We start from the raw sequence: 23,686 nt of genomic DNA on the forward strand, positions 1-23,686 counted from the left end.
TTAAGGTTTTTGGTTGATTAATTTGTACATGAACGTCTTCCATTTTCCGGACCATGTTTTATTTTGAAAGGTATTTCCGTTGTAACACGTTGTTACCGCTACCTTGACGCTGCTGTTCCTAGTGGAGAGCTGTTTATGCCTTCAGGAAAGTGAATGTGGGTTAGTGACGACACTTCCCCTCTTTCCTCTGATTTATCCCTCAACTTTATTTTTTCCCTCTCCGCTCGGACGCCGTGAAGTGAACTTTTCCTCCCTTTTCGGCTGTAAAATCAAAACTCCAGCATGTCGCCGCCGTCTCGACGGCTTCAGACGAAGCCCGTGATTACCTGCCTGAAGACTTTCCTCATCTCCTACAGTCTCATTTTCTGGGTGAGTCTCCGGGACGTGTAATGGGGGACACAACAAGCTAATAAGAGAGCAACAATGGGCTCAAAGCGGCGGCGGTGCCAACGAGGCTAACGACGTCGTCTCCTCAAATCTCGGCAGGAGTTGAAACACGTTAAATAAATGTCTGAAAGTCAGATTTGTGTCGTTTTTTATGTTGACTCCAACAACTACTTGTTGAAAATCCACCGATAGTTAGAGACGTTGAAGCGAACTTTGAGATTTATTTATGAAATATCCTGTTAGCTTTTGATGTCAGCTAAAAAACATCCAACTAATTGAATTAGTTCAAACATATCAGGCTTGTTCTGCAGTCATATATAATTGTACATGAAGCTGCAGCCAGTAATCGATTAATCATTAATGACAGAATTAATTAGTTATGATGAATTAACTGAATACTGGGTCAGCAACTAACGAGTAACGATATGGTTAAAAGTTAGTTTTTAAATTTGATTAATCCTTTAGTTAATCGATTAATTGCATCCAAAACTTAAACAGACTCACTTGCTAAAACATTAGGTACCCTAGTGAATACAAATGCGCTCTGATTTAAAAGTCACTGCACTAAATCATCCTTCTGGACTGTTTCCAGAGTTCAGTTTATGTTTAAACAACGTTGTAAAGGTTGTGGTGCTGTTAAACTGTGTTGAATTAAACACTAAAATGATTCTGTTCTTTACCCCACAGACTAAAATGGTCAAAATACTAGAAAAAAAAAAAAATCGTTGTCGCTAGTGTACCTAATGAACTGGCAAGAAGACTACAATATGCATATTCATAATTTAGACTCTTTTGGCATAAAACCAACTATTAAAGCTTTAAATTGGAGTTTTGATATTGATTTGTTAATTATTTGATACAGTTTTGTTTTGAATTAGAATTCATTCATTTAATCCAGTTTAATTATCCATAAGGCTGCAGCCAGCTGTCAATCAATCATTAAGGAATAATTTGTTAGTTGCAGCTAGCAATGCTATGATTAGGCTAAGTGTAGAGAAAGCATCCAAAACTCAAATATACAATATAAGAAAACCATAAAATACACACTTTTTTTTATAAAAGCCAGAATCAAAAGAGACATAACATAAACGAACAGTTCTGAATTAGAATTTTTGTTTTTAAGATGTAGGGTTTTATCATTGGAAACTTTGTTTGTGCACAGTTCGAAGTTTATTAGTACTCGTCGTATCTAAAACCATTACAAAACAGTACTGTAGAGGATTGTCTCCGTTGTCTTTATCCACCTATTTCAATGAAACGGTGCAAAATGATTCAGAAATCTGCACGATAATGCCTGTTGTATTCAGTTTGATTACTTATCATGTGTTCACCACCTTGTTTTGTGTTTGCATCAGGCAGCTTTAGAAAGTTCTGATGTGCATTTAGTCTGCTGTTCTTTAGCATCAACACCGTGTATATTTCTGCTAATAGCAGTCCTCTCCAGAAATGTTTCCATTATCATAAATCTGCAGATATTCTTGATTTGTGTTAAAGATAAGGTAACACTTTCCTTGATCGAAATTAAAACAAGACCTCATAGCATAGAGCAACATGAAGAATATAACCCATAAATACGTGAATGTCCGAATCTTTTCTGTCCAAACTCCAGAAATATTTAAGTGAATGATTTTACTATTTCCTTATTTTATTATCAAAATGAGCACCAAAGTAATTGAGAAAAAAAATGACTTCAACAAAGAATAAACATGAGCTTGTCTTAAGAGGAAAATGGACACCTCTGGTTGGCCTATCTGTTAATCTTTGTACTGAGCAAACACAGCTAACACAAAGTTCAGGTCTGTGCTTTCATCTGGCAATTTATTGCTGGTCGAGCTGATGCCCTCCCCTCAGGCTGATGACTTGTGTGGGGAGCGTTGCAGAAAAAGATGCTGAGATGATTGAACCACAGGCTTGAGGCATATCCCAGGTGTGTTTTTAATAAGTTTATTAAAGTATGTGGAGGCTGTTTGTTTCGCTACACATCTAGTCTCAGAGCCGCAGTCCCCACTCCTAACTCGCCTGTTTCTCTTCATTTGTACATGGTCCCCTGAGAAAACTAGATTCAATTAGGGAAATCAATGTAGGAAGGAAATTGTGTTTTGTCCTGGATTTTTACATCAAAGTATCCCTGATATTTGCCAGACACGATGTGGATTACTGGTCTGTCTTGATTAGACACATAGTCACAACTTAACTCAATATTTCTTGAGCAAAATTCTCACCAAACATGATGGAAGAGGTAATTTTGTGTCCAGGGTTGAGTTTGCGTTGGCCAGACGTCCTGGTTTATTTTATTATTGGTCTGGAAATGTCAGAAAAGACATGTTTAGAAATGTGTCCACAACCAACAACAGTAAAATGTTGACCTTGTTGCATCACAAATTCATCTATTAGATTATTAAAATTGCTCTATATTTAACACCTTAAATATTTGTCTGATGTCTGATTAAATCCTCTATATTCCCTTCTTTTTAAAGTCCAAAATAGCACCAGACTAAATGGCACATATTTAAAATCTATGAAGCTGGCCTTGATTTGACTTGTCTCACTGTTAAACTTCAAATCTTATGTCTTGAAGTGATTCATTTTTTGTTACCTAAAACCACTGAAAGGTGAGATAAGGCTGGAAAAGTCTTGCTGCTGAATGTTGACTGTAGCAGTGAGTAACCAACCAGGTGGCTTTGGGCCTTTAATCTTAGGTCTCGTGTCAGCCGTAGCCATAAAAGCCGTCCTTGTGTTTCCCTGTGGCTCTTTGATGGTGGAGCTGACTCGCCCTGCTGTTGTCTTCAGTTTACAGGCGTGCTCCTGCTGGCCGTCGGCGTGTGGGGGAAGGTGAGCCTGGAGGCCTATTTCTCCCTGGCCTCTAAGGAGAGCACCAACGCTCCATATGTCCTCATCGGGACCGGAGCCATCATCGTTATTTTCGGACTGTTCGGCTGCTTCGCTACGTGCCGCGGAAGCCCATGGATGCTCAAACTGGTCGGTGAAGGAGCGGTTGGAAATATTCCCTGTCGCATGAGAGCTTGTGTAACAGATTCTCTTTCTGTTTGTTCAGTATGCCATGTTTTTGACCATGGTCTTCCTGGCTGAGCTCGTGGCTGGAGTGTCAGGCTTCGTCTTCAGGCATGAGGTGAGCCATCGAAACGATTTTAAAAATGAGACACTTGAGCTCATTTAAATATGTAACCTGCTTTGAATTTGTATTCACCAGATCAAGGCCACACTGGACACCGACTATAAAAACGCTGTGAAGACCTACAACGGCAGCTCTGCAATTGACCTTATCCAGAGGAATGTAAGTGGAAAGTTTTCCATTAATCTAATGGAGTTACTCTTATGTGACCTTGTTGTGTGTCACTGTACAAACCAAAGGACTCTTGTTTATTTAAGAACAATTTAAAACTCCAGAAAACAAGGAACACTGCAACTCTGGTTAAGACATGTTACCCTTGTCACTGTGAGTGTTTTTCCAGCAGAGGATCCAAAACATCTGCAGTGACATCATTCATTGTGTTGTGGCGAGATCATCCAGCTGTTTTATTCCTGTTGCCTAAAGAAATTTGTTAAAACTTTGTATTAATTTTGTTGTAAACATTTCCCTGTAGTTGCAATGCTGCGGCGTGTATAATTACACTGACTGGAGCACCACAGAGTACTTTAAAGAGAAGGGCATCCCTGCCAGCTGCTGTAAGGAACAAAGCAAGTGCACACCGGAGACCCTGAAAGACCTGGAAAAGGCTGCAAATGAAGTGTACAGACAAGTGAGTTGAGAACAGGCACAGTAATCAGATTATCGCAAAAACTGTCTGGCTGTGATACACCAAGCAGACGATCAGCCAACATTCAGCTATTGTGGTCCTCGTTTTGTCCTTTTGTCCGTACCATTGCCACTAGTCGGGCCCCTGTCGACAACAAAAGTAGACAGTTCAAAAGTCACACAGAAGGATCCTCGTTTTACATTAAATCTATCTAAATATTCAAATACACAAATATTTCCACAACATGATCATTTAGAATTAATAACCCACGGACCAACTGATCAGCGTGAATCAGGAGACGCAGCTCTGGAGACTCTTCCTAGCCTAGTAGTAATCTAAATAGTAGATCTTTTTGAATGACAAATATAGACTACTGCCACCACCTGGTGTGAAGAGCTAATTCTTTTCACAGTGCAAAACATACACCATTCAGCCACAACATTAAAACCACTGACAGGAGAAGTAAATAACATTGACCATCTTGTGCCAATTCAGCGTTTAGCTGGGAAACTGTTGGACCTGGTATTCACGTCGATGTGACATGTCACCCACCTAGACCAGACCAGGCACCCCCACCCCATAGCAATGACACTCCTTGATAGCAGTAGTCATCACCAGCAGGATGCAGCCTGACACAGGCACACACAAAAACCGGTTTAGGTGCAACTCAAAAAAAACATGAAGAACAACACAAGGTGTTGACCTGGCCTCGTATACCTAAATATTCTGAGAATCCTCTCAGAGAGCTCCTAACTTAGCCTAAAAATTCCTACCAAGGAGTCTCATCTCAGGAGTGATTCCAGATCGTTCTCTGAGAACTCTGAGCAAGGAATGGACAGAAACTCTTATCTTAGTGAGGAGGTGTGGTTGTCATCATTTCAAAAGGTGTGACTGGTTGATCCTAAAAGCTAAATAAAAATACACTTTTGGTGATAATGGGCATAGAATGGAATCAGTAGGCTTAATCTAATCTCTATGAAGACTAAGCTATGCTTTAAAATTATCCTACAAAATGTATGAAAACTCAGGCCAACTTGCACAGTATCCACATGCTGATAGTTATATTTATTTCCTTATATTCATGTACCACGCTGGTAATTTTTTCTCCTCTGCTTAAGAAACTCCCAAGCCTCTTAAAAGTCCTCCTCCTTGCTCTTAACAGATCTCACCTTAGGAGCACTCTGAAGAGCTAAGATTCTTTATGAAGACCCTTTGTCTCTACCAGAGGGGGGAAATTCAGGGGAAATTCTTAGAAAACATCATGATTCTAAGAATTTTCTTAAAATTTGGCCACTAGGAGGAAATCTTTGCGCTAAGAATCTTTGGGAATACGGCACCTGGCCTCCAAATTCACTAGATCCCGAACTGATCAAGTATCTGTGGGATGGTCCACAGAGGCCCCTTCCCTCAACCCATAGGACCCAAAGGCCCACACTGATAACATCCTGTTGCCAGACACCACAGGACACAATATGTAATAAGACCTACACAGTATTAGGAAGGTGGTCATAATGTTATGCCTGATCGGTGTATGTGCCAGCTGGCAGGTGGCTGTAGTCTTTTTTTGGTCCAGACAATGACGTCACAGTCGGCCTTCATTGCCAATAGTTTTTGATGTTGGTTTGTTGTGCTGATATCTTAAGAGTACTCATTTCTGTTATGTAGGGATGCTTTGCGCTGGTGACCAGTGTGATGGAGGCCAACCTGGGAATTGTTGCTGGGATTTCTTTTGGGATTGCATTCTTCCAGGTATGTCACATATTCTGCTCAAAAATAGCGTGTAGAGATTATCATTCACTCTTCTTCAGTGACGGTAAACACAACATGTGCGAACCTGTAAGTTTACAGGGACAATATCTCTGAATGAAATTTTGATTAGAGACAATCAAACCATAAGATATATATGTGTTTCCATGCCCCAAAATGTCAATAAGAATATGGCTCAAATTGGTTCTGCCCATTGAAATATGAAAGTTTTTATCCAAACTTTATGTTTCTGTTCCTCAAGGAAACTTGTCACGTCAGCTGAAGTTTAAACCCACATATGGGGCAAACATGCACAGAGAGAATGTAATTATTGTGCACTGATCAGATCCAGCATTTATGTGGTTATCACTCGTTAATATTTTCCTAATGAAAGTATTATAGACTACTTCATCTAACTTAGCGAAAATTTGTTCTCATTGTAAAGTTGTCTCCTGGTTGAGGTAGTTACATGCGGCCGTTTGGCTATTATTCTTTTATCAGTGTTATACTAGTGTCCATGTAATCATGTCACAAACCTGTGATATCACTCAGAAACTTTATATTAATATGTTTCTAGTAACAAAGCTCAGTAACCAGATTCTTATTCTTTCTGGCAGTGGCACAGAGAGTTTGTCTGTAGTTCCTTCTCCCTGGTTAGCTGACTGCCTGTCATCTGTCACCAGTCTCCTTTTGTACCTTTTCTGCTTTTCCTTTCCATCTTTCATCTTTATTGAGAGGAATCTGTTTTGTCCGCATGCACCGCAACAAAATAAAACCAGGGCACACTCATAAAAACATTGTTCAACTAAACTAGTGCATCTGCAACTTTGAGTGGGATGTGTATATTTGCACTACATTTCCCCATGTTGGGGTTCATTAAGGGGTTCATTAATTCGTCCAAAATCTCTTTTATTGCTTTAATAGTTGAAGAATCAATATAAAAGCCAAAATTAAGACTTATTTCCGCCGGGTATAGTGCTCAGTAATGTGACGGGTCATGGGTCATGCTATATTTTCACTCTTCATGTCCGTTGTATGTCCGAACCCAATATAATACCATTAAAAAATATCTTTCTTTTAAACCATGGTCATGGTTGGACCTAAACCACAGTTGCTTTTATCTGTGGGGTCTCTGATCTCACATAGATCAATATGCACTGTGATTAGATCAGCTAGCAAGCATCACTGGATGGAGATCCCTAATGCACTTAGCAAAAAGCCCGCTCCAGGTGGCTAATTTCTGTGTTTAATGTCAGTCAGACAAAAGCTGAAGGGAGCTCGTGTTGTTTGCTGCAACATACTCTGTTTTATGTGACTCCTCGTTTCCTTGAATGTCTACAATGGACGTGGAGGTTGGCATGAGCCTTTTTTCGACCTGTTATTAACATGTGTCCTGAGTGATCAGATCATATGTACTCAGTTTAAATTCTGCGTGTTCACCCCTGCCGTCAGCAAACAAACATCTCCACACGTGTCTGGAGCTATCACTCAAGGTCCGACCACAGTTTCTTGCTGTGTATGCAAATAAACCCTAACCCTAACCACAAACAGCACTGTTTGCTGTGAGTGCACTCCGACATGGGGATATGATACAAATTATCGGACACACTGAGCTGTATCTGTCACACACTGAAACAGTCTCTCTCTGTCTCTCTCTGTCTCTCTCTCTCTCTCTGTCTGTCTGTCTGTCTGTCTCTCTCTCTCTCTCATTTATTAATCTTAACGTTTGTTATCTAGAGACTCTCACTAGCTCTGATTAGAAATCTGGATAATGTGACTGTAAAACCAAACGTGACCATCGTAACGTTGCTCAGTTAGTTATCATGTTGTAAAACTAATAGTTGAACCTTGTATTTGCTGTGGACACTTACAGCAGGTGATACAGGGTCACACAGGGTAATATTTCGTTGGACTGCCTCTAGCTTTGATTACAGCACACATTTTCTGTGGCATTGTTTTAATAAGCTTCTGAAATGTCACCAGATTTATTTCCATCCAGTGTTGCATTCATTTTTCATCAAGATCTTGTATTGATGATGGGAGAGTCTGACCACTGCACAAAGCTTTCTCCAGCACATCTCAAAGATTCTCAGTCCATGTGTGAAAATGATGTCTCATGCTCCCTGAACCATTCTTTCACAATTTGAGCCCCATGAATCCTGTCATTGTCATCTTGGAATATGTCCGTGCCATCAGGGAAGAAAAAATCCATTGATGGAATAACCTGGTCATTCAGTATATTCAGGTAGTCAGCTGACCTCATTCTTTGGACACATAATGTTGCTGAACCTAGACCTGAGCAACTGCAGCAACCCCAGATCATAGCACTGCCCCCACAGGCTTGTACTCACTTCATCTGCCTCTCTTCTTACCCTGATGATGATATCCTTCCAGTTTTTAATAATGTGTTGGACAGTTCTTAACCCAATTTTAGTAGTTTCTTCAATGTCCTTAGATGTTTTCTCTGCTTGATGCATGCCAGTGATTTCTCAAACAGACTAACATCTTACACAACCACAGGATGTGTCTTTAGACATGGTTGTTTAAGAAATGAGAAGCTACTCATTGCATCAGTTGGGGTTAAATAACTTGTTGCCAGCTGAAAGATAATCGCCATGCTGTAATTATCCAATAGGAGGCTCGTACCTATTTGCTCAGTTAAATCCAGGTGGCGACTTTTTTTTTGGCCAGGCAGCGTAGTTTGTGTGTATAGTGCCTGATCCAGAGTTTGATGTTTGCACAAGAATATCAATGTATTGTATTTTGACTGAGACCGTGTCCATGTTTTGTAATGAACTATAATTTGTGAAACTGCTTCCCCTCTCAGCTCATCGGGATATTCCTGGCCTGCTGCTTGTCTCGATACATAACCAACAACCAGTATGAGATGGTCTAACAGTCACCTTCCACAGGTTAGTTATTGTATGTGGACAATGAAAATGACTTGTTGGGAGTCTAAATCATGTCATATCAGTCATAAATCACTACAGATCATGAACTTCCCCTCCCTGTAGACGGCAGCTTTCATTTTTATGATTTTAATGTTCAGATATGAATAACGTGATTTTGTGACAACGTGTCTGTTCTCCGTATTTGCAGGTGACTCATGGACATCTCTTGGTGCCAACTGAGCTGACATTTTAATATTATATATGTGTGTGTAGTTCATATCATTTTAGAGAGGGAAAAACACTCACTGCTTCTTCTTTTATTTAATCTCACCAATGAGCAGAAGGGAAAATGTTTCAAGGAAAATGAGAAGGGACAAGACCCGGTGCCTAGTTTGACCAAAAAGGGACCCAGACATTTCAGAGATCATTGTTACACATGGGATTTAATTAGGGAATTGTAGATGTCGTTACATAGTTATTGCTTCTTTAATTTGTCAATAGTTCATTTTCGTGTCTCACAGCTGCCTTATTTTGTCATTTTTGTAAGTAAGTGTGTAGCAGAGTAAATGTAGACCATAAGCTGATAAATGTAAAACTGCTGCAGCACTATGTGAACCTATGTGTGAAACCTATGGAGAGGGCGCCACCCTGAAATCAAGTATGTACGATTTAAACGAGCCTCACTAATGAAATGACGGCCAGTACTGGTGAGAAGCCTGCATTCCTGTGTGCCAACTACAAGCCCAGCCTACTTTATATGACAGTTTTCAGTGTTAAATTGTTACTCTTTTGTTGATGCATGTATGTGAAATACTTGAAAAAATAAAGATGAAATTAAGCATCTTTAACAGCGTGTGTTGCCTGCAGCTCTGGATGTGTCTGTGCCACAGATGTCAGACGTCCATGTGAAGAGAAGAAACCCAAATATCCTGCCAGATAAACGTCTCTCACGCAACTAAATAAAAGATGTGAGAGGCATTCAGTTTTTCAGTGTGATGTTGGTACTTCGGTCCGATTTATTTGACCCAATAATTCAAAGAAAATATTCATTTAAATGTGACATAAAACTATAAATACATTCAGAAGATTGGAAACACTTAAAGTCCATGTCATATTGTATATTGTGTGAGGAATTTATGTCAACAGTCTGAAGCTCAAAACTCTGAAATACCACAATAGCACATCTATTTCAACATTAATTTATCAAATCAGATTTAATTCTTATGGTTCCCTCAGTGGGAGAGAGGAGACTACACATCAGAAATTCTAACATAGTTGATCAAGGGGTTTGTGGTCATAAGTAATCGCTATAATTTAAGGCTTCATGTTTCATATTGTTGTTCGTATATTGACAGGAACATCCAAGGCCTGTTGACATCTGTGTGAACCGATCATCTCTAATTCCTGTTAATAACCAGCCAACTTACCTCAGTACTTAGGTTAATTTAACTCCTACACAGGTCTCACAGATGTTCACACTCTTTTTATTCAGTGTTACTTTGTAAAGTTAAAATACGAATCAGAGAAACATTTTCCACGAACACCACGTATAAGTGTAAATTCCATCTTCTGCCAGTGTAGTTTATTAAGGATGGAAGTAATTATATTAAATATCTAAATTTAGTTCTGGTTTCCTTAAACATTTAGTGGTAAATGTGGGGAAAATCAAACTTCAAGACACTAGAAGATTAACTAGATATCAAATACATAAAATGTTGTTATAGGGCAGCTAGGGGTTTTACCGAAAATTCGACTATGACGTTTTAAACCGCCTATCACGTGACAATATAACAACACGGACGCCTCCGAGAAGACAGGTGAGGAACCCACTGGGTCATTGCAGCAAACTAGCAGCGGACTGGCAGAATATGTGAGTCCTGAAATACAACAAAAGTACTACGTCAATGCACACTCATCTCAAAAGGCACCCGCTAATGCTAGGAGAGGAACGGTCCAAATCCTTTCAGATTTCATTGTTGCAAAGCATTTCATGTGTGACATCATCGATTAGTCACGTCGCTGTTATTCATTCATTCATTCATCTTCTGTTACCGCCTGTCCCGTGAAGGCAGGATTCGAACTCGGAACCTTCTTGCTGTGAGGCATCAGTGCTAACCACCACGGCACTCTGCCGCCGTCACCACACATTTAGTCCACTTTGAAAAATCCGAAGTCGTTCAATCCCTGAGGGCAACTTTTTATTTTATTATTTTCTATTTTTCTCTGTGTTTCCTGTAAATGGATGGGCAATTGCTTAGAGACAACTCTCAATGACAAAAAAAAACAAAAACAAACGTTGACATGTTAGACTAGACTAAGCAACTTTTGCTCTGAGGAAAATCACAGGTGGAACTAATGCCATTAATGAAGCCCAGAGCTCTGACAGCTTCTCATTAATTAACTTTAAATACACCTGTGCCGTTCCTGCCACACCTCTCACCTCTGCTCACATAAAAGCAGAAACACCTTCAGGCCTCTGCGCATCGATATTTGGTGCCTTTTCAAACCAAACGCCTGCGGTAAGACCTTTATCTCCGTCAGAATAATTCAATATTCCAGTGGAATAGAGGATTTTAATATGCGGACCAGGATGAAGCTGTGGCTGTTGATGATACTTTAGTTGAAACGACGCGGTCTGACCACCAGGTGGCAGTACTGTGCAACAGTAATCGCAGCATTAATTCATGCAAAATGAGACAGGAGGTGCAAGCGATGGAAAAACTAAACTCCAAGTTAACTAATGTAATTTAATCAAAAAAAATGCAACATTATCTTTAGTTTAAAAACTAACACTACAGCTACAGCCCTACAGCTTGCTCCAGTGCAGCCTTCGGGTTAGTAACGGCCTGGAAAAGATGAGCGGTAACTAGGGTGCAGCTAATCGCAGACAAATCCATTTGACGGGCAGCTGCGAGGTCTCGTTTCATTTGTCAGTTTGGGATCAGATGCTGCAGAGGGCCGCCTCCACCCTGCATGCAGCCCAATTAGCTCGGTGGAAAAATTGCAGAGAGGGGAGGGTTTTATCTCTTTTATTTTTTCCTCTAACGCCCAACCGGCTGCCGAGTATAAAGGCGGCGTTAAGCCTCCAGTCAGATGGGGAAATAGTCGCTTTCCTTCCTGGCTGGTGGTGTGCAGTGCCTGACAAGATTTGGCTTTACTAAATCAGCACGCCAACTAAGATTTCTTTCCCTCAGGTTACCTCGTTGCTCAGGTCAGTCTCCATCTTTTTTTATTATTATTATTTTATTTCTACATCTTCTTCAAAACCGCTAACGCGAGCAGAGTTTTTAGAAGCAGGAAGTCAAGGTCATGTTGGTGAAAATGAGGCGTTTCAATGCGGCAATGGAGATGATTAGTCAAAATGGCTTTAGTTGCACGTTAATCTGTGTGAATGTCAAACGGGCTGCTTCTATTTCCTGAAGTCAAACTGTACTCGGTGCTGGGTTTGTGATCCTGTGCCTCAGTGTATTGAATTTTTTCAGTCAGATCAATCGTGTGCACCGTCCTCATGTTTCCCTTCATTTCCTCCTGCAGATCATCCATCTCTAAAACACAGAGCAGCTTTGCCTTAAAAGCCCCACCTGCCTGCTTCTTTTTTTTTTACACTGCAACCAAGCCGACCTAAAGCCTTCAACATGATGCAGATTAGCAGCGACTCAGCCAGCAACAAGCACTCCCTCATCAACGTCATGCACCGCTTCATAGCAGCTGCCAATAACATGGACGAGACCATCATGGTGCCCAGCCTGCTGCGAGACGTGCCCCTGGAGGAGCAGGCGGCCGGCCAGGTGGAGCCCAACAACAACAACAATGAGCCGCCGTGCCCCAACAAGCAGAGGGACATGTACGAGCACTACCTGCTCCTCAAGTCCATAAAGAATGACATGGAGTGGGGCCTGCTGAAGAGGGAGATGAGCAGCGGCGCCAGCTTCCTGGAGATGGCCGTGAAGCAGGAGGAGCAGAAGCCGGTGACGGGGGATCTGCTTGTGGACGAGAACTCTGACCTGGAGCACCAGTTTCATTATCACCTCAGGGGACTGTTTGGCGTTCTGTCCAAGCTCACGATGCAAGCGGACCACCTCACCAACAGATACAAGAGAGAAATCGGAGGAGGGAACTTCATGAGATAGAAGTCGCTGCACATTTCGTTCTCCTCCTCCAGACTGATTGACTTGCAACAATGGGATGTTTTGTGAAGGGGCCCCTCCATCGCTTCCAACAAAGCTCAACTGACGGTGAACTGACCAGGACAAGCACTCCTGAATAGCAGCACTCCAACTTCACTTTTCTTCCCTCCCCTTCCCATTGTACCTGAAACCAGTGAAACCTGCGCGTGTCCGTCTGCAGAGGTTGACACTGAAGTGCTCGGTGGAGGTTTACTGAACCCGTTCATGTCCTGATGAAGCACAGCTCTGGTTTATGCAGAACCTCTGTGTCTTTTCATTTCAAATTTAAATTTGTCACCAGAGTTTGAATAAAATGCTTCAGCCTGTAGGAGATACTGAATGCTGGTTATTCTGTCCCCTCTTGTTTTGTTTTTTTTAAAAAAAAAAAACTGTATTTTTAAAAATGCTGAGCTAAAGGGCTCTTACCTGCAGATCTTTCAAATCTTTTCACTTGGTAGTACTGTAACATGGTGTGCCTTGACTTTCTTTTTGTATGCCCTGTTCAGTTACTTCCCCATTGTCTGTCTGACTGCTTCAGTGGTTCATCAAGGTGTTGACAGTTCATTTGTTTGCCCTTTGGCTAGTTCAAAACCAATTTTATATTGATGCAGTAAAACTGAAATAAATAACTAAACTTGACGTTGGCCTCCTTGTTTGACTTTTAACTGCAAGGCTGTTAAACTTTTCCTCATGATGCTCAAACAAGTTTCACTTCTTGTGCAAAGTGTTCAAAGCTGTGCAGGAATGGAACTCCATTATGGAAAAACTAAACTATATGTAAACTCAACCTTAGGTTTTTTTTCTTGCTGTGCAGCTTTACAACCTTATGTAATGTTGCACTGAGGGATTTTAAAAGTACACTACAGAGGATTTACCTAAAGGAGAAGATGTAAAGCTGTGCTATAAAAGGAGTCATGGCTCTCCTCAAGTGAACACTGGACACTTTCATATCATCGCTGTTTATGCAAATAGACAATTGTGCAGATGCAAATGTTTGAGTAGCACTGCCCTGCAATAAATGATGTACATGCTCTTTAGCCCCAGCAACCTTATTCACAATAGTCAACTATAGACTTAAGTGTAGTTCTGTGCACATACTTAGTTGGAAAGCTTTAGGATGTAGTGAGCCTTATTTGTGTTTTCCATCTTAATTCTGACATTACAAAGTCACTACTAGTCCACTAATCATCTCAACCTGTGGGAAATAGTATCTGGAAGAGGGCCATAAACGGCTGTAGAGTGTTCTGAACCACCAGAGGTGATAACACTTTTTATTTCAGTGAGACAAATTTGCTAAATAAAAAACAGCACCTTGGTGGCACAGAGAATGTGATCTTTAAAACCACTGAAGGAGATTTAGATGACATCAGTCAGATAATTCTGCAGCTTTGTCACGGTGAACACGATGGAATCGGAGCATAAATGAAACATTAAATTGATGTATACATGTTCCTCAGAGTGGTCGCTGCCACATCCATCCATCACAGAGTGAAACCCTCCCCTTAGCAACAGCTTCACCAGGAGCAGCCAATCCGGTCGCAATGTTTTTTTCCCCCCTCTCTCTCAAAGGCACAGCACTGATTAGGAGATTCTAGTGTGATGAGGAAGGGCATCCAGGTGGTTGAATGAAATGCTCTGACCAGCAGCAGCAGCAGCGAGGAACGCTGGGGGCAAAGAGTTTACATTAAAAAAAAAAGAAAAAGAAAAAAAAGGGACTGCTCCGGGCCTTGTCGTGAGAGGCTGCATTTCTCCTCTGTTTCACCTCACAATGGGCTACACAAATGGCTGCAAATCAAAATGGCTGTGCTGGTCAGTTCGCCTCAGCCCACTCAGAGAAACTGGGTCAACCAAGCTGGTGACAGCTGGCCACAACGGGCATCTGAGTAGAAATATGTTTTTTACACCGAGATGATTCAAATCTACAAAACACAACAAACTAATATTAACAAGTTGTTTCAGTTCACACTTAAAATAACTGATATTTTTTGTAACAAAAAATTAAATGAGGATGAGAAATGAGTCACTTGTAAGAGGTGAATCAAGAGTCTGCAGTTTTATATGATTTATCGCCACTGCAGGCTACGGTTTTCAGGGAAAAATCTCTACAACATCAAACAGCAGACACATATAATTAACAACTAGCTGGTGATCTTAGGGAAGCATTAAGACGCTAAAGAGACATATATTTCTCTTAGGAGCTGGTGAAGACCAAAAACAGATCTAAAACAGAACAATTATTCAGTTTTTACTTATCAAGTAGGAGCAAACACGACTGGATATCAATCACAGGCCAGTGTCACTCCAGCTGTTTTGCTGTTTACAAGTTTGTCTCACAAACTTAAAAGGTGATGGTATGTTAATAGCACCTCTAAAGCTTATTATTAACACGTCAGGTCTTGTTAATTTGATGTGTTAAAAAACTAAAGCTTAAAGAACACAATTTACTGCTTGATGGGGGTTTATGTCTCTGGAGTATTTCAAGGCTCTGCGCAGTCACAAGCAGAAGTTACTCCGGGCCTTAGTCAAGAGTCTTACGTTAACATGGTTTATTTTTGAACAGAGTGAACACACAAGATCTAACGTCTTAATTAGTAAGCCTTAGAGCTGCGATGGTTTTGTTAACGTCACACAGAGCCAGGTGAGGCTATTTAAGGGACAGATCTGTGAGAGTATGCCAGGAAATGAATAAGCATGCTTCCCAAAATATCAAAAAGTGTACTTTAAAACTAGAAAATGTCTCAAGCACTTTAAATTCTTATAGTTTTAAGGAGCAAATGACACATGGCACATGAGAATTAACTGTACAGTACACTAAATAACTGGTTTAGATATTTCTTACAGTAAAATAGTGAGATCTTTTTAAGCTGTATTTGCCATTGCACTCTCAAACAGATCTCATAGGGCTGAACCATGATACTAATGATCTGTAATGCAGTTCTGTCTGCGTGCCTCTTGAGAAACCTGAGACCAAATGGTTGCAACCACTCGGTACATTGCAGATTTGAAAAAGAGAAGAGGAAGTGCTGTTTCAACATGCAGTGACACATTAAAGTCCACAAGATGAGGTAATATTGTTTTTTTAATTTTATATTAATCAAGGTCTGGAATACTGAACTGTAAAGTGCTGCTCAGATCATTTTGGCATGGCTGAGGTGTTGCAACGTGTTCTGAGCTGAGTGAATTACGACAGACAGATCCCGGGACAGTGATGTTGAAAGGCCTGTTGGATGGCAGGGCCTCACCTCACCCTGCAGCCTGCACGAGGCTGCGTGACAGCAGACTTGGCAGACAGTCACAGCGTCTGCTGCCCCTTCCCGGGCAGTACTCTGCTTCGCTCAGCAGCACTTTCTGTTGCTCAACGGCAGTAAAACCGCAAGCCAACCGGGAGAACGCTCCAGAAAATTAGACAGGACAGAGATTATCTCTTTATGAGGCAGGTTGCTGGAGGGTGTCGTCTAAGGGTCAATAATCCCAAATAAAGGCTCATATCTGAATTTACCATGCCAATATATGTCTGGCTGCCACACCTACTGTTTACCCTTATCACTTCAACACCCTTATTTTGAACTTTTCTATGGGAACAGAACTGCTCCCTGAGCAAACAGCTGATGTATTCACTGTGCTGTTTGTTTTAATATGCAAGCACGTTCCAGAAAAACCTCTGAGTGAAGTCAAACAAAAGACAAACCTGAAACTGTAAATGCATTGGGGTAGAACTGAGGAAAACACTCAGAGAGGCCTTGAGCAGGTTTTAACTTAATATGGCGCTGGAAGATGTCCTGTGTACGTGTGCATAACTTTGTCCTGCAGACGTCAACATTCAGCAATAAAGATTGCATCTTTAAATCTCGTATTAAGTGTCAGATGAGATCTGACGTTTTACACAAAAGAAAGTCGTATTATCACACTCTAATACTCCTGTGTTCAAACTTTAACTTGAGTCGATTCACAAAGATATATTTTACACTTAATATTTCAAGGTTGGAATATAATTATGGCGAAGGTGCAAGCAGCGTTTTATTGATATCGCTGATTACTTTATTATCACGGACAGTTTAATGTACAACTGGGCGTCACGTTTTATCAGCTCTTTCTAAACTTGATGACGAACACCTGACCCATGAAATGCAATCTGGAACGGGTAATACATTTATGGACGGAGACCTCCAACAACGCAACAAAACTCACCACAGCTTACGTTCAATTAACCTGTGTATTTGTAATAATAATAATAATTTGTACTGATATTAGCCAAGTGTTGTAGCTGCCTAATTGTATCATTTCTTTCCAGAAACTATGATCTTTTTATACAAACAGGAAATTAAAAGAGGTGTCATATTTTCTCATTTCTCATTTATCTGATTCTCAGCGCATGCTTTACTTGAAGGATATTGCTAAAACAGATTGTTGTTAAGAGACATAAATCTATAAAATGTGGTAAACAGCACAAACGAACATAGTATGGAGCAACTCGCACTTCAAACTGTTCTTATGTTCAATACTTTCCTCAGTGCACTCGGTTATTTGCGAGCATTGCTTATGTGATATGTGAGAACCCAACGTGAAGGGGGCCTGCAGGAGGTTTTTAATTTGATCTCAAGATAACACTGGTTTGGGATCAAAACAGGTTTGTTGTGTAATGTGACGAACGTTGCCTGTGTGCAAAGCAGTTAGCGTTGCTAGGCGCTGCCATGGTGTAAAATCACCCCATGTCAGGCCCACATCATTGTGCTCAGACTTACAATATGCCGCCTTGTGCTGCAGACATAATGTGAACCAGCACGCTCACTGATGTCATTAACATTTCTGTGCGTTTGACTTCTCCCTGACTTCCATGAAGAAAACGGGCTTCTTCAGAAAGTTGTGTCTGAGCGGCTCCCATGACGTCTCTCCTGCGGTTTTGCATGACATGAAATAATAAGAGCGTTGCATTTTTTGTTAAGTTATTCAAGAAAAAGACTTTGTGCCGGCTCAGAAAACAGAAGTGGCTGCCGTGTACAGGGAAGTGGAAGAAAAACGGCCTTGTTTTTGTTTATTACCATGCTGACTTTGTACTGTGATCAATTAGGATATCAGTGTGACCTAAAGTCTGACTGTTTTCACCCTCAATCAACAACTAACACAGTTTTGATTTAGGTGTGAAGTTCAGCTCAAGCACTGAGGAAGCAACTTTAGTTAAATCAGGTCCTGAGGCGTTCTGAGTCATTGTTATTTGTTCTGCGTCATGAATTGGCAACAAATAAACAATTACTTTTGGATTTTTGTCTCTTTGTAGTTGCTTTGTTTCTCTTAGATGTAATTTTGTGCCTCTTTGTTGTTGTTTTGCTTCTTTTTGAGGACAGTTCATGTGTCTTTGTAGTTGCTTTGTTTCTCTTTGTATTTGTTTTGTGTTTCAGAGGACATTTTGTGTCTCTTTGTAGTTGTTTTGTGTCTTTGTAGTTGTCTTGTGTCTCTTTGTAGTTGTTTTGTTCCTCTGTAGTTGTTTTGTGTGTTTTGTAGTTGTCTTGTGTCTCTTTGTAGTTGTTATGTGTCTTTGTAGTTGTCTTGTGTCTCTTTGTAGTTGTTTTGTGTCTTTGTAGTTGTTTTGTGTCTCTTTGAGGTTTTTTTTTTGTTGTTGTTGTTTCTTTTTGTCATTGTTTTGTGTTTCTTTGGGAACTTGGTGTGACAGTATTAATTTTACCTCCAGTGTGGCAGCTTTGGGTCTTTCAGGCCACCTTAATTTTGTCACACTACAATGACAATAAAGACATTCTATTTTTGTGGTTGTTTCTTGTCACTTCCTTTAAATGACTGCGAAGGAAACGTTACCAAGATACAAAGATACAAAACAGACATAGAGTCTCTTATTGGTCTTTTTGTTTCAGTTTGCATTCGTTCTGTGTTTGCATTGGGAGCATTTAGTTTTTTCTGTGTCCACTTTTCTTCTCTGTGTTACTACTTTGCATATATTTGAGATCTTTTAGTGACACTCAGAGTTTGTTTTTGTCTTTGAGGCAATTTTGTGTCTCTTCATACTCTATATAAATATATATACATTAATATTGCAGTACAAAATTATACTAAACATTATAGAAGGTGACTAATGAGCAATTCATTGCCTTCATACTTATTTTACTCCTGTAACATGGATTTGTTTTATAATTAAACCAGACAATAATATATAAAGTAGCTTTGAATTGACAACATAAATGAACTAATCTGTATGTATTTGTTAAAGCTATCAAATATTTTAGCTGTGTGTTGAGTCTTAGTGTGAGCTTTCAGAGCTGCTGCCCCAGTCTTTTAGCCTCTGCTCTTTGTCTCGTCAGCATGGAGACACAGCTGTGAAGCTGGGAACACCGTGTTCTCTTCGAGGCAGAGGCTTTCCCACTGAACCCCTACCACACAGAGGCACCACCTCCTTCCTGCTTTTCCCTCGACTTTACGATAAGACCTCGTCCGACTGGTATCTGTTCCCTGTTTTAGAATAAACAAATTCAGCCCGTGTGTTGTTTTCCCTGCTGGGACCCTTGCACAGGAGGAGAAAAAAAAAAAATCTGATGATAGTTTCACTTTTCCACAGAACACTACCATCCACCCATAGTGGTACACATGCACGTCACTCGTGGCCATTGCTGCTGCACACCACACCACGATCAGTATGTGCCGGCTCCGAGCAGAAATAGAGGAGGAACGTAGGAGGTTATGTAAGAGGCGAGTGGGTGGGTGTGGAGTCCAGCTGGAGAAGCTTACAGCCTGACACAGAGTATCTCAGAGAGTGAACAATCCTCTCAGCCCGGCCTTGTCTGGTGCTCAAACACGCTTAAACCATGTTGCTTTACGTGCTGTTTATGTAGGTCAACGCGACCTGCTGTCATGGACACATGTTATATGAGGAGGGGGTTTAAGATGTTCTGTATGCCAGTTCTTGTTTCAAATACGTTTTACTACCTTCTGCAGTAGCTGAAAGATTTTACTTGAGTTAAAATGAATAAAAACTGTGAAGTAACAGAAGTAAAGCTGTAAAAGGACACACATATTCAGAGCAAACTGTATTTAAAGCATCAAATGTATCATTGGATGTAAATTTAGGAGATTTAACTGCATTTTTGCTCAAATCCAACATGTTTACTGCACAGTATGTGTTTTTATGATGATGTTCTTTAATGTGCACTGCCCCTATTGAGTAAACCAAAGGAATTAAAATGTCTCTTGTGTATTAAGCAATGGCATCCTGTTTCTCAGGTCCTCAGTTTACTCTAATTATCAGGTAGTTAGGTAAGAACAATCAGGGTCATCTGTCCAGAGAGAGAAGAGTAGGCGAGTTTTCCACAGGTCAGTGTCTGTGTCCGCCTCTGGTTGAGTGCTGCATTCAGTCCAACCTGCTAAATACAAGGACGAGACAATGGCACGGCTGTGTTTACTGACTTGAAGGCCTCCATTGTAAGTGACGCTATTGGAAACCCATACAATCCTCAGAAAAAAAACATAGGATCAGATTTCCGACACCGCCGTTTGTTTCCTGCATCTTTAAAGTTTGGGGGTTTATCTGTTGTTTTTGTTCACTCGGGAGAACAACATGACCTCGAGTGAGATGTGAATCATAGAAATGAGAGGTGCTTTTGTCTTTTTAAGCAGCATTTACTCACTTTAACGTGGCTGAAAATACAAAATGCTGTCTCTCAGTTTGACCAGGATGCCACATTTAGGGATTTTTACATTCATTATTAATATGATTCCAAAGAAATTAGATTAGGAAATCTACATGCTAGCAGTATTTAAAGTGATAAAACTATATTCAACATTACATTGTTAATCATTCATATAATAACACATATTATTCTGCAGATATCCTTCTGCACAATAAGCAGTTTTCTTTGCTTTAAACAACCAATGTTTTTATGCTTTTAATTAAGTAAAACTCTAAATGCAAGACAGTTTCACTTAGCATCCCAGCTTTTTTTTTTAACCTGCTGCAGTCCTACTGGAAGTTTTACTGCGAGGTAGAAACTGGTAACTTCATGCATCTTTGCAACTGAACCTTCAGCTCCAACATCTCAGCTGATGCAGCTAAATCTAACACATCAGCTCCTTTCAGTGCTTCAACCCAAGCAGTAAATTGAATGCAAACATGAAATCCTTAAATCACATGCAAACATTTTAACGCCTGCAGTGCTGAGTGTACCTAACCTTTAGCCTTCTCTCGTTCATTTGACCTCTATATAGCTAAAAATCCAAAGTGCAATTTTCTAAATGGTCGCTAGATTTCAGTGATACGTCTGGGTGAGTGGGTTCATCGCTCAGACACGTGCGGGCTGCCTGATGTTGGCTGCGTACAGAAGCAAAGTCAGACGTCTGAACAAGGTCAACCCCTTTGCAACACACTTAGGGGCCAATACATGACGGTGTTATTTTCCCCCGGGGTTATATTTAGAGCTGCAGGGGTGAAAGCCTCAAACGGCCTTAGATGTCTTCATATTCAAATGAACAAAGGACATTTTCGTCACGTACTTACAGGGTTATATTAAGGCAAGAATGATTTATCAGTACGTTTTAACGCAGTCATGAACAGACACACAGCAGACTCCTGCAGAGATTCCTGCCTGCAGAGAGGGAACACATTCATCTAAATCCTGCTGATCATAACAAAAGGACCGACTCTGTGCAGTCTCACGGGATGAATGCTGGTTTGATCTGTCTCAAGTAATAAAACATTCCCCAAGGCGAAACTGAGTGAGATTAAAACATTTATTCCTCTAGGATTCTGGTCAACAATACAAGGAGCTGATTTCAGAGAGAAAGGGAAGTATCTAGGCTGAGCAGGACTTCCCCTTTCTGTGTGTTTTCAAAGAGCGCTGTTACATAAGCTGATCCGAGACAACAGATGTCCTGAGTGAACACAAAAAAACGCAAGACGCTTTCAGAAGAGCTCCTTTTCATGACATGGGCACAAAATAATCATTAATGACCTGAAAAGCCTTTTCAGGGAAACGTTGGCAGGTTTTCCTTTAACTAAACGAACGGAAGATTTAGCTAAAAGGTCTTTAATATAAGTTCAGGTAAAATGAAAGATCTCCCATCGCGCTCATATACACTTGATCTATCCTTTCTGTCGTTTTATTGTCTCCTTAAAAGAACAACGTAAAGCGCCAACAGGCCGTATTCCTTCCTCTTTCCATGTTAGTCTGTCAGTAGGTCTTGTGCAGACTTGCCCTCATTTTCATCCAATAAGAGTCTGCTGCCCCACAACGGGAGGCCAATGAGTGGCGAGACGTGGTAGGGGCTTGCCGTGGAGGGCGTACCAGAGGGGCCAGCTCTATGTGTAATGTAACGAGGCCTGATTCATGTATACAGCAGAGTCAAGATTTTCCAATGACACAGAAACACGAACGCTTGCAAGAGTGAATCATCTGGGGGACGTTTCAGACAAAAGCACGTAGCTCAAAATCTCCAAAACACTTAAAATAAAATGTATTTCAGAGCTGATTCTTTATATAAATAAATATTAAAAAAAAGTATATTTTGAAAGACTTTTATCAGATCTGAATCCACACAGAGCAGCAGCCACATGCTATCACTGCTGGGAGATAAAGCCCGGTCGCAGCAGTGACTGAACTCTAGTAACCTCATGGGGGCTGCACAGGTTACACTGTGGTTAGGACCATCTGTACCGGGAGGCCCTGCGAGGGGCTGCCGATGGTATGTCACGTCTAAGTATAATGAAGCATCTCGTCACTTTGCATTCACAGCGAGGCTTCAAACGAATGCTCCCAGGCGGAGTTACAGTATGTTACGTTGGCTCAGCGGTTTAAGAAGAATGAATTTGCTCGTTCCTTACTTACCTGTGGTTCACACTCTTACATTTTATCGTCATTTTAAGGCTGAAATTGTTGCTGTAAATTCATCCGGATGGAACTTATTGTCAGCGCTTCAGTAAATGTGATTTAATTGCACTTGTATGTCACTTTTAAGCACTTATTGGTCTACATTTGTGAACACTAGTAAAATATACACTCACTTGCCAGTTCATTATGTACAGTAGTGAAAACAATCATTCACTAAATCTTAGTTTCAAGAAGGTTGTGGTATTAAGTATTTGTTTAAAATAAGAGAGAGCTGTTGATTCAACTGTGTTTTCATTTTGGAGACTGTGGTTTGTAGCATGTGGTGTTGTACCAACACGTTTCTATTATTTTGACCACATTATTGTAGTCAGTGGGCTAGACCAAATAATAGAAACACTTTAGTCTTTAATTCAGTACAGTTTAACAGCTCCTCAAACTGCATCCTTCAAAATGATCATACAATTGAATTACTAACTGAATTATTAACATTACAACAGTCATGAAAATTTAATTCAGTGTTGTTACACTTGGATGCATTTCACTAATGTACCTAATGAACTGGCGAGTGACTCCTCATTTATTGTAATGGGTGGTGCCTTTAGTCACCGGGTACAGACTTTCCCAACAGGAGCAGCTGCCCTGCGGGCTCAACAGAAGTTGTAACACGTCTAACACGACGCCACTCTCTGATATTCAGCTCAGTTACGTCACCACATGAGCCTCCATCACGTACTGAACAAAGACAGTTTGACCCCTTTGTCTAAAATTCACTGTTTTCAGATTCTTTTTTTTGATACTCAAAGGAGGCGGCGACCACTCCTTTGATTAGATTGTAGCTATATATCCAACGCAGTAAGATGACTAAAACAGGATAATGAAATAACAGACTCTTTTTTTCACATTATACATCAGAG

At 40.6% G+C, this 23,686-nt stretch overlaps 2 protein-coding genes across 3 annotated transcripts; both read left to right on the forward strand.

Annotated features, from left to right (window-relative positions):
• The first annotated feature begins 63 nt into the window (after positions 1 to 63).
• tspan6 (tetraspanin 6) lies at positions 64 to 9,630 on the forward strand. The gene is made up of 8 exons (XM_084549685.1): positions 64 to 369; positions 3,178 to 3,366; positions 3,443 to 3,517; positions 3,599 to 3,682; positions 3,993 to 4,148; positions 5,811 to 5,894; positions 8,719 to 8,803; positions 8,991 to 9,630. The coding sequence occupies exons 1-7, from the start codon at positions 283 to 285 to the stop codon at positions 8,785 to 8,787; spliced, it is 744 nt and encodes a 247-aa protein (XP_084405811.1). The 5' UTR covers positions 64 to 282; the 3' UTR covers positions 8,788 to 8,803; positions 8,991 to 9,630.
• A 1,618-nt stretch (positions 9,631 to 11,248) lies between these two features.
• mid1ip1l (MID1 interacting protein 1, like) lies at positions 11,249 to 13,587 on the forward strand. Of its 2 annotated transcripts, none has more exons than XM_084549923.1 (2): positions 11,249 to 11,301; positions 12,317 to 13,587. In XM_084549923.1, exon 2 carries the CDS (start codon positions 12,418 to 12,420, stop codon positions 12,910 to 12,912), a length of 495 nt encoding a protein of 164 aa, XP_084406049.1. In that variant the 5' UTR covers positions 11,249 to 11,301; positions 12,317 to 12,417; the 3' UTR covers positions 12,913 to 13,587. The 2 variants fall into 2 exon arrangements, with proteins under 2 accessions (XP_084406049.1, XP_084406048.1); XM_084549922.1 differs by lacking the exon at positions 11,249 to 11,301 and adding an exon at positions 11,840 to 11,993.
• Positions 13,588 to 23,686: the final 10,099 nt, after the last annotated feature.

The sequence above is a fragment of the Chelon labrosus genome (assembly GCF_963514085.1).
Source record: "Chelon labrosus genome assembly, chromosome: 8".
NCBI lineage: Eukaryota > Metazoa > Chordata > Actinopteri > Mugiliformes > Mugilidae > Chelon > Chelon labrosus.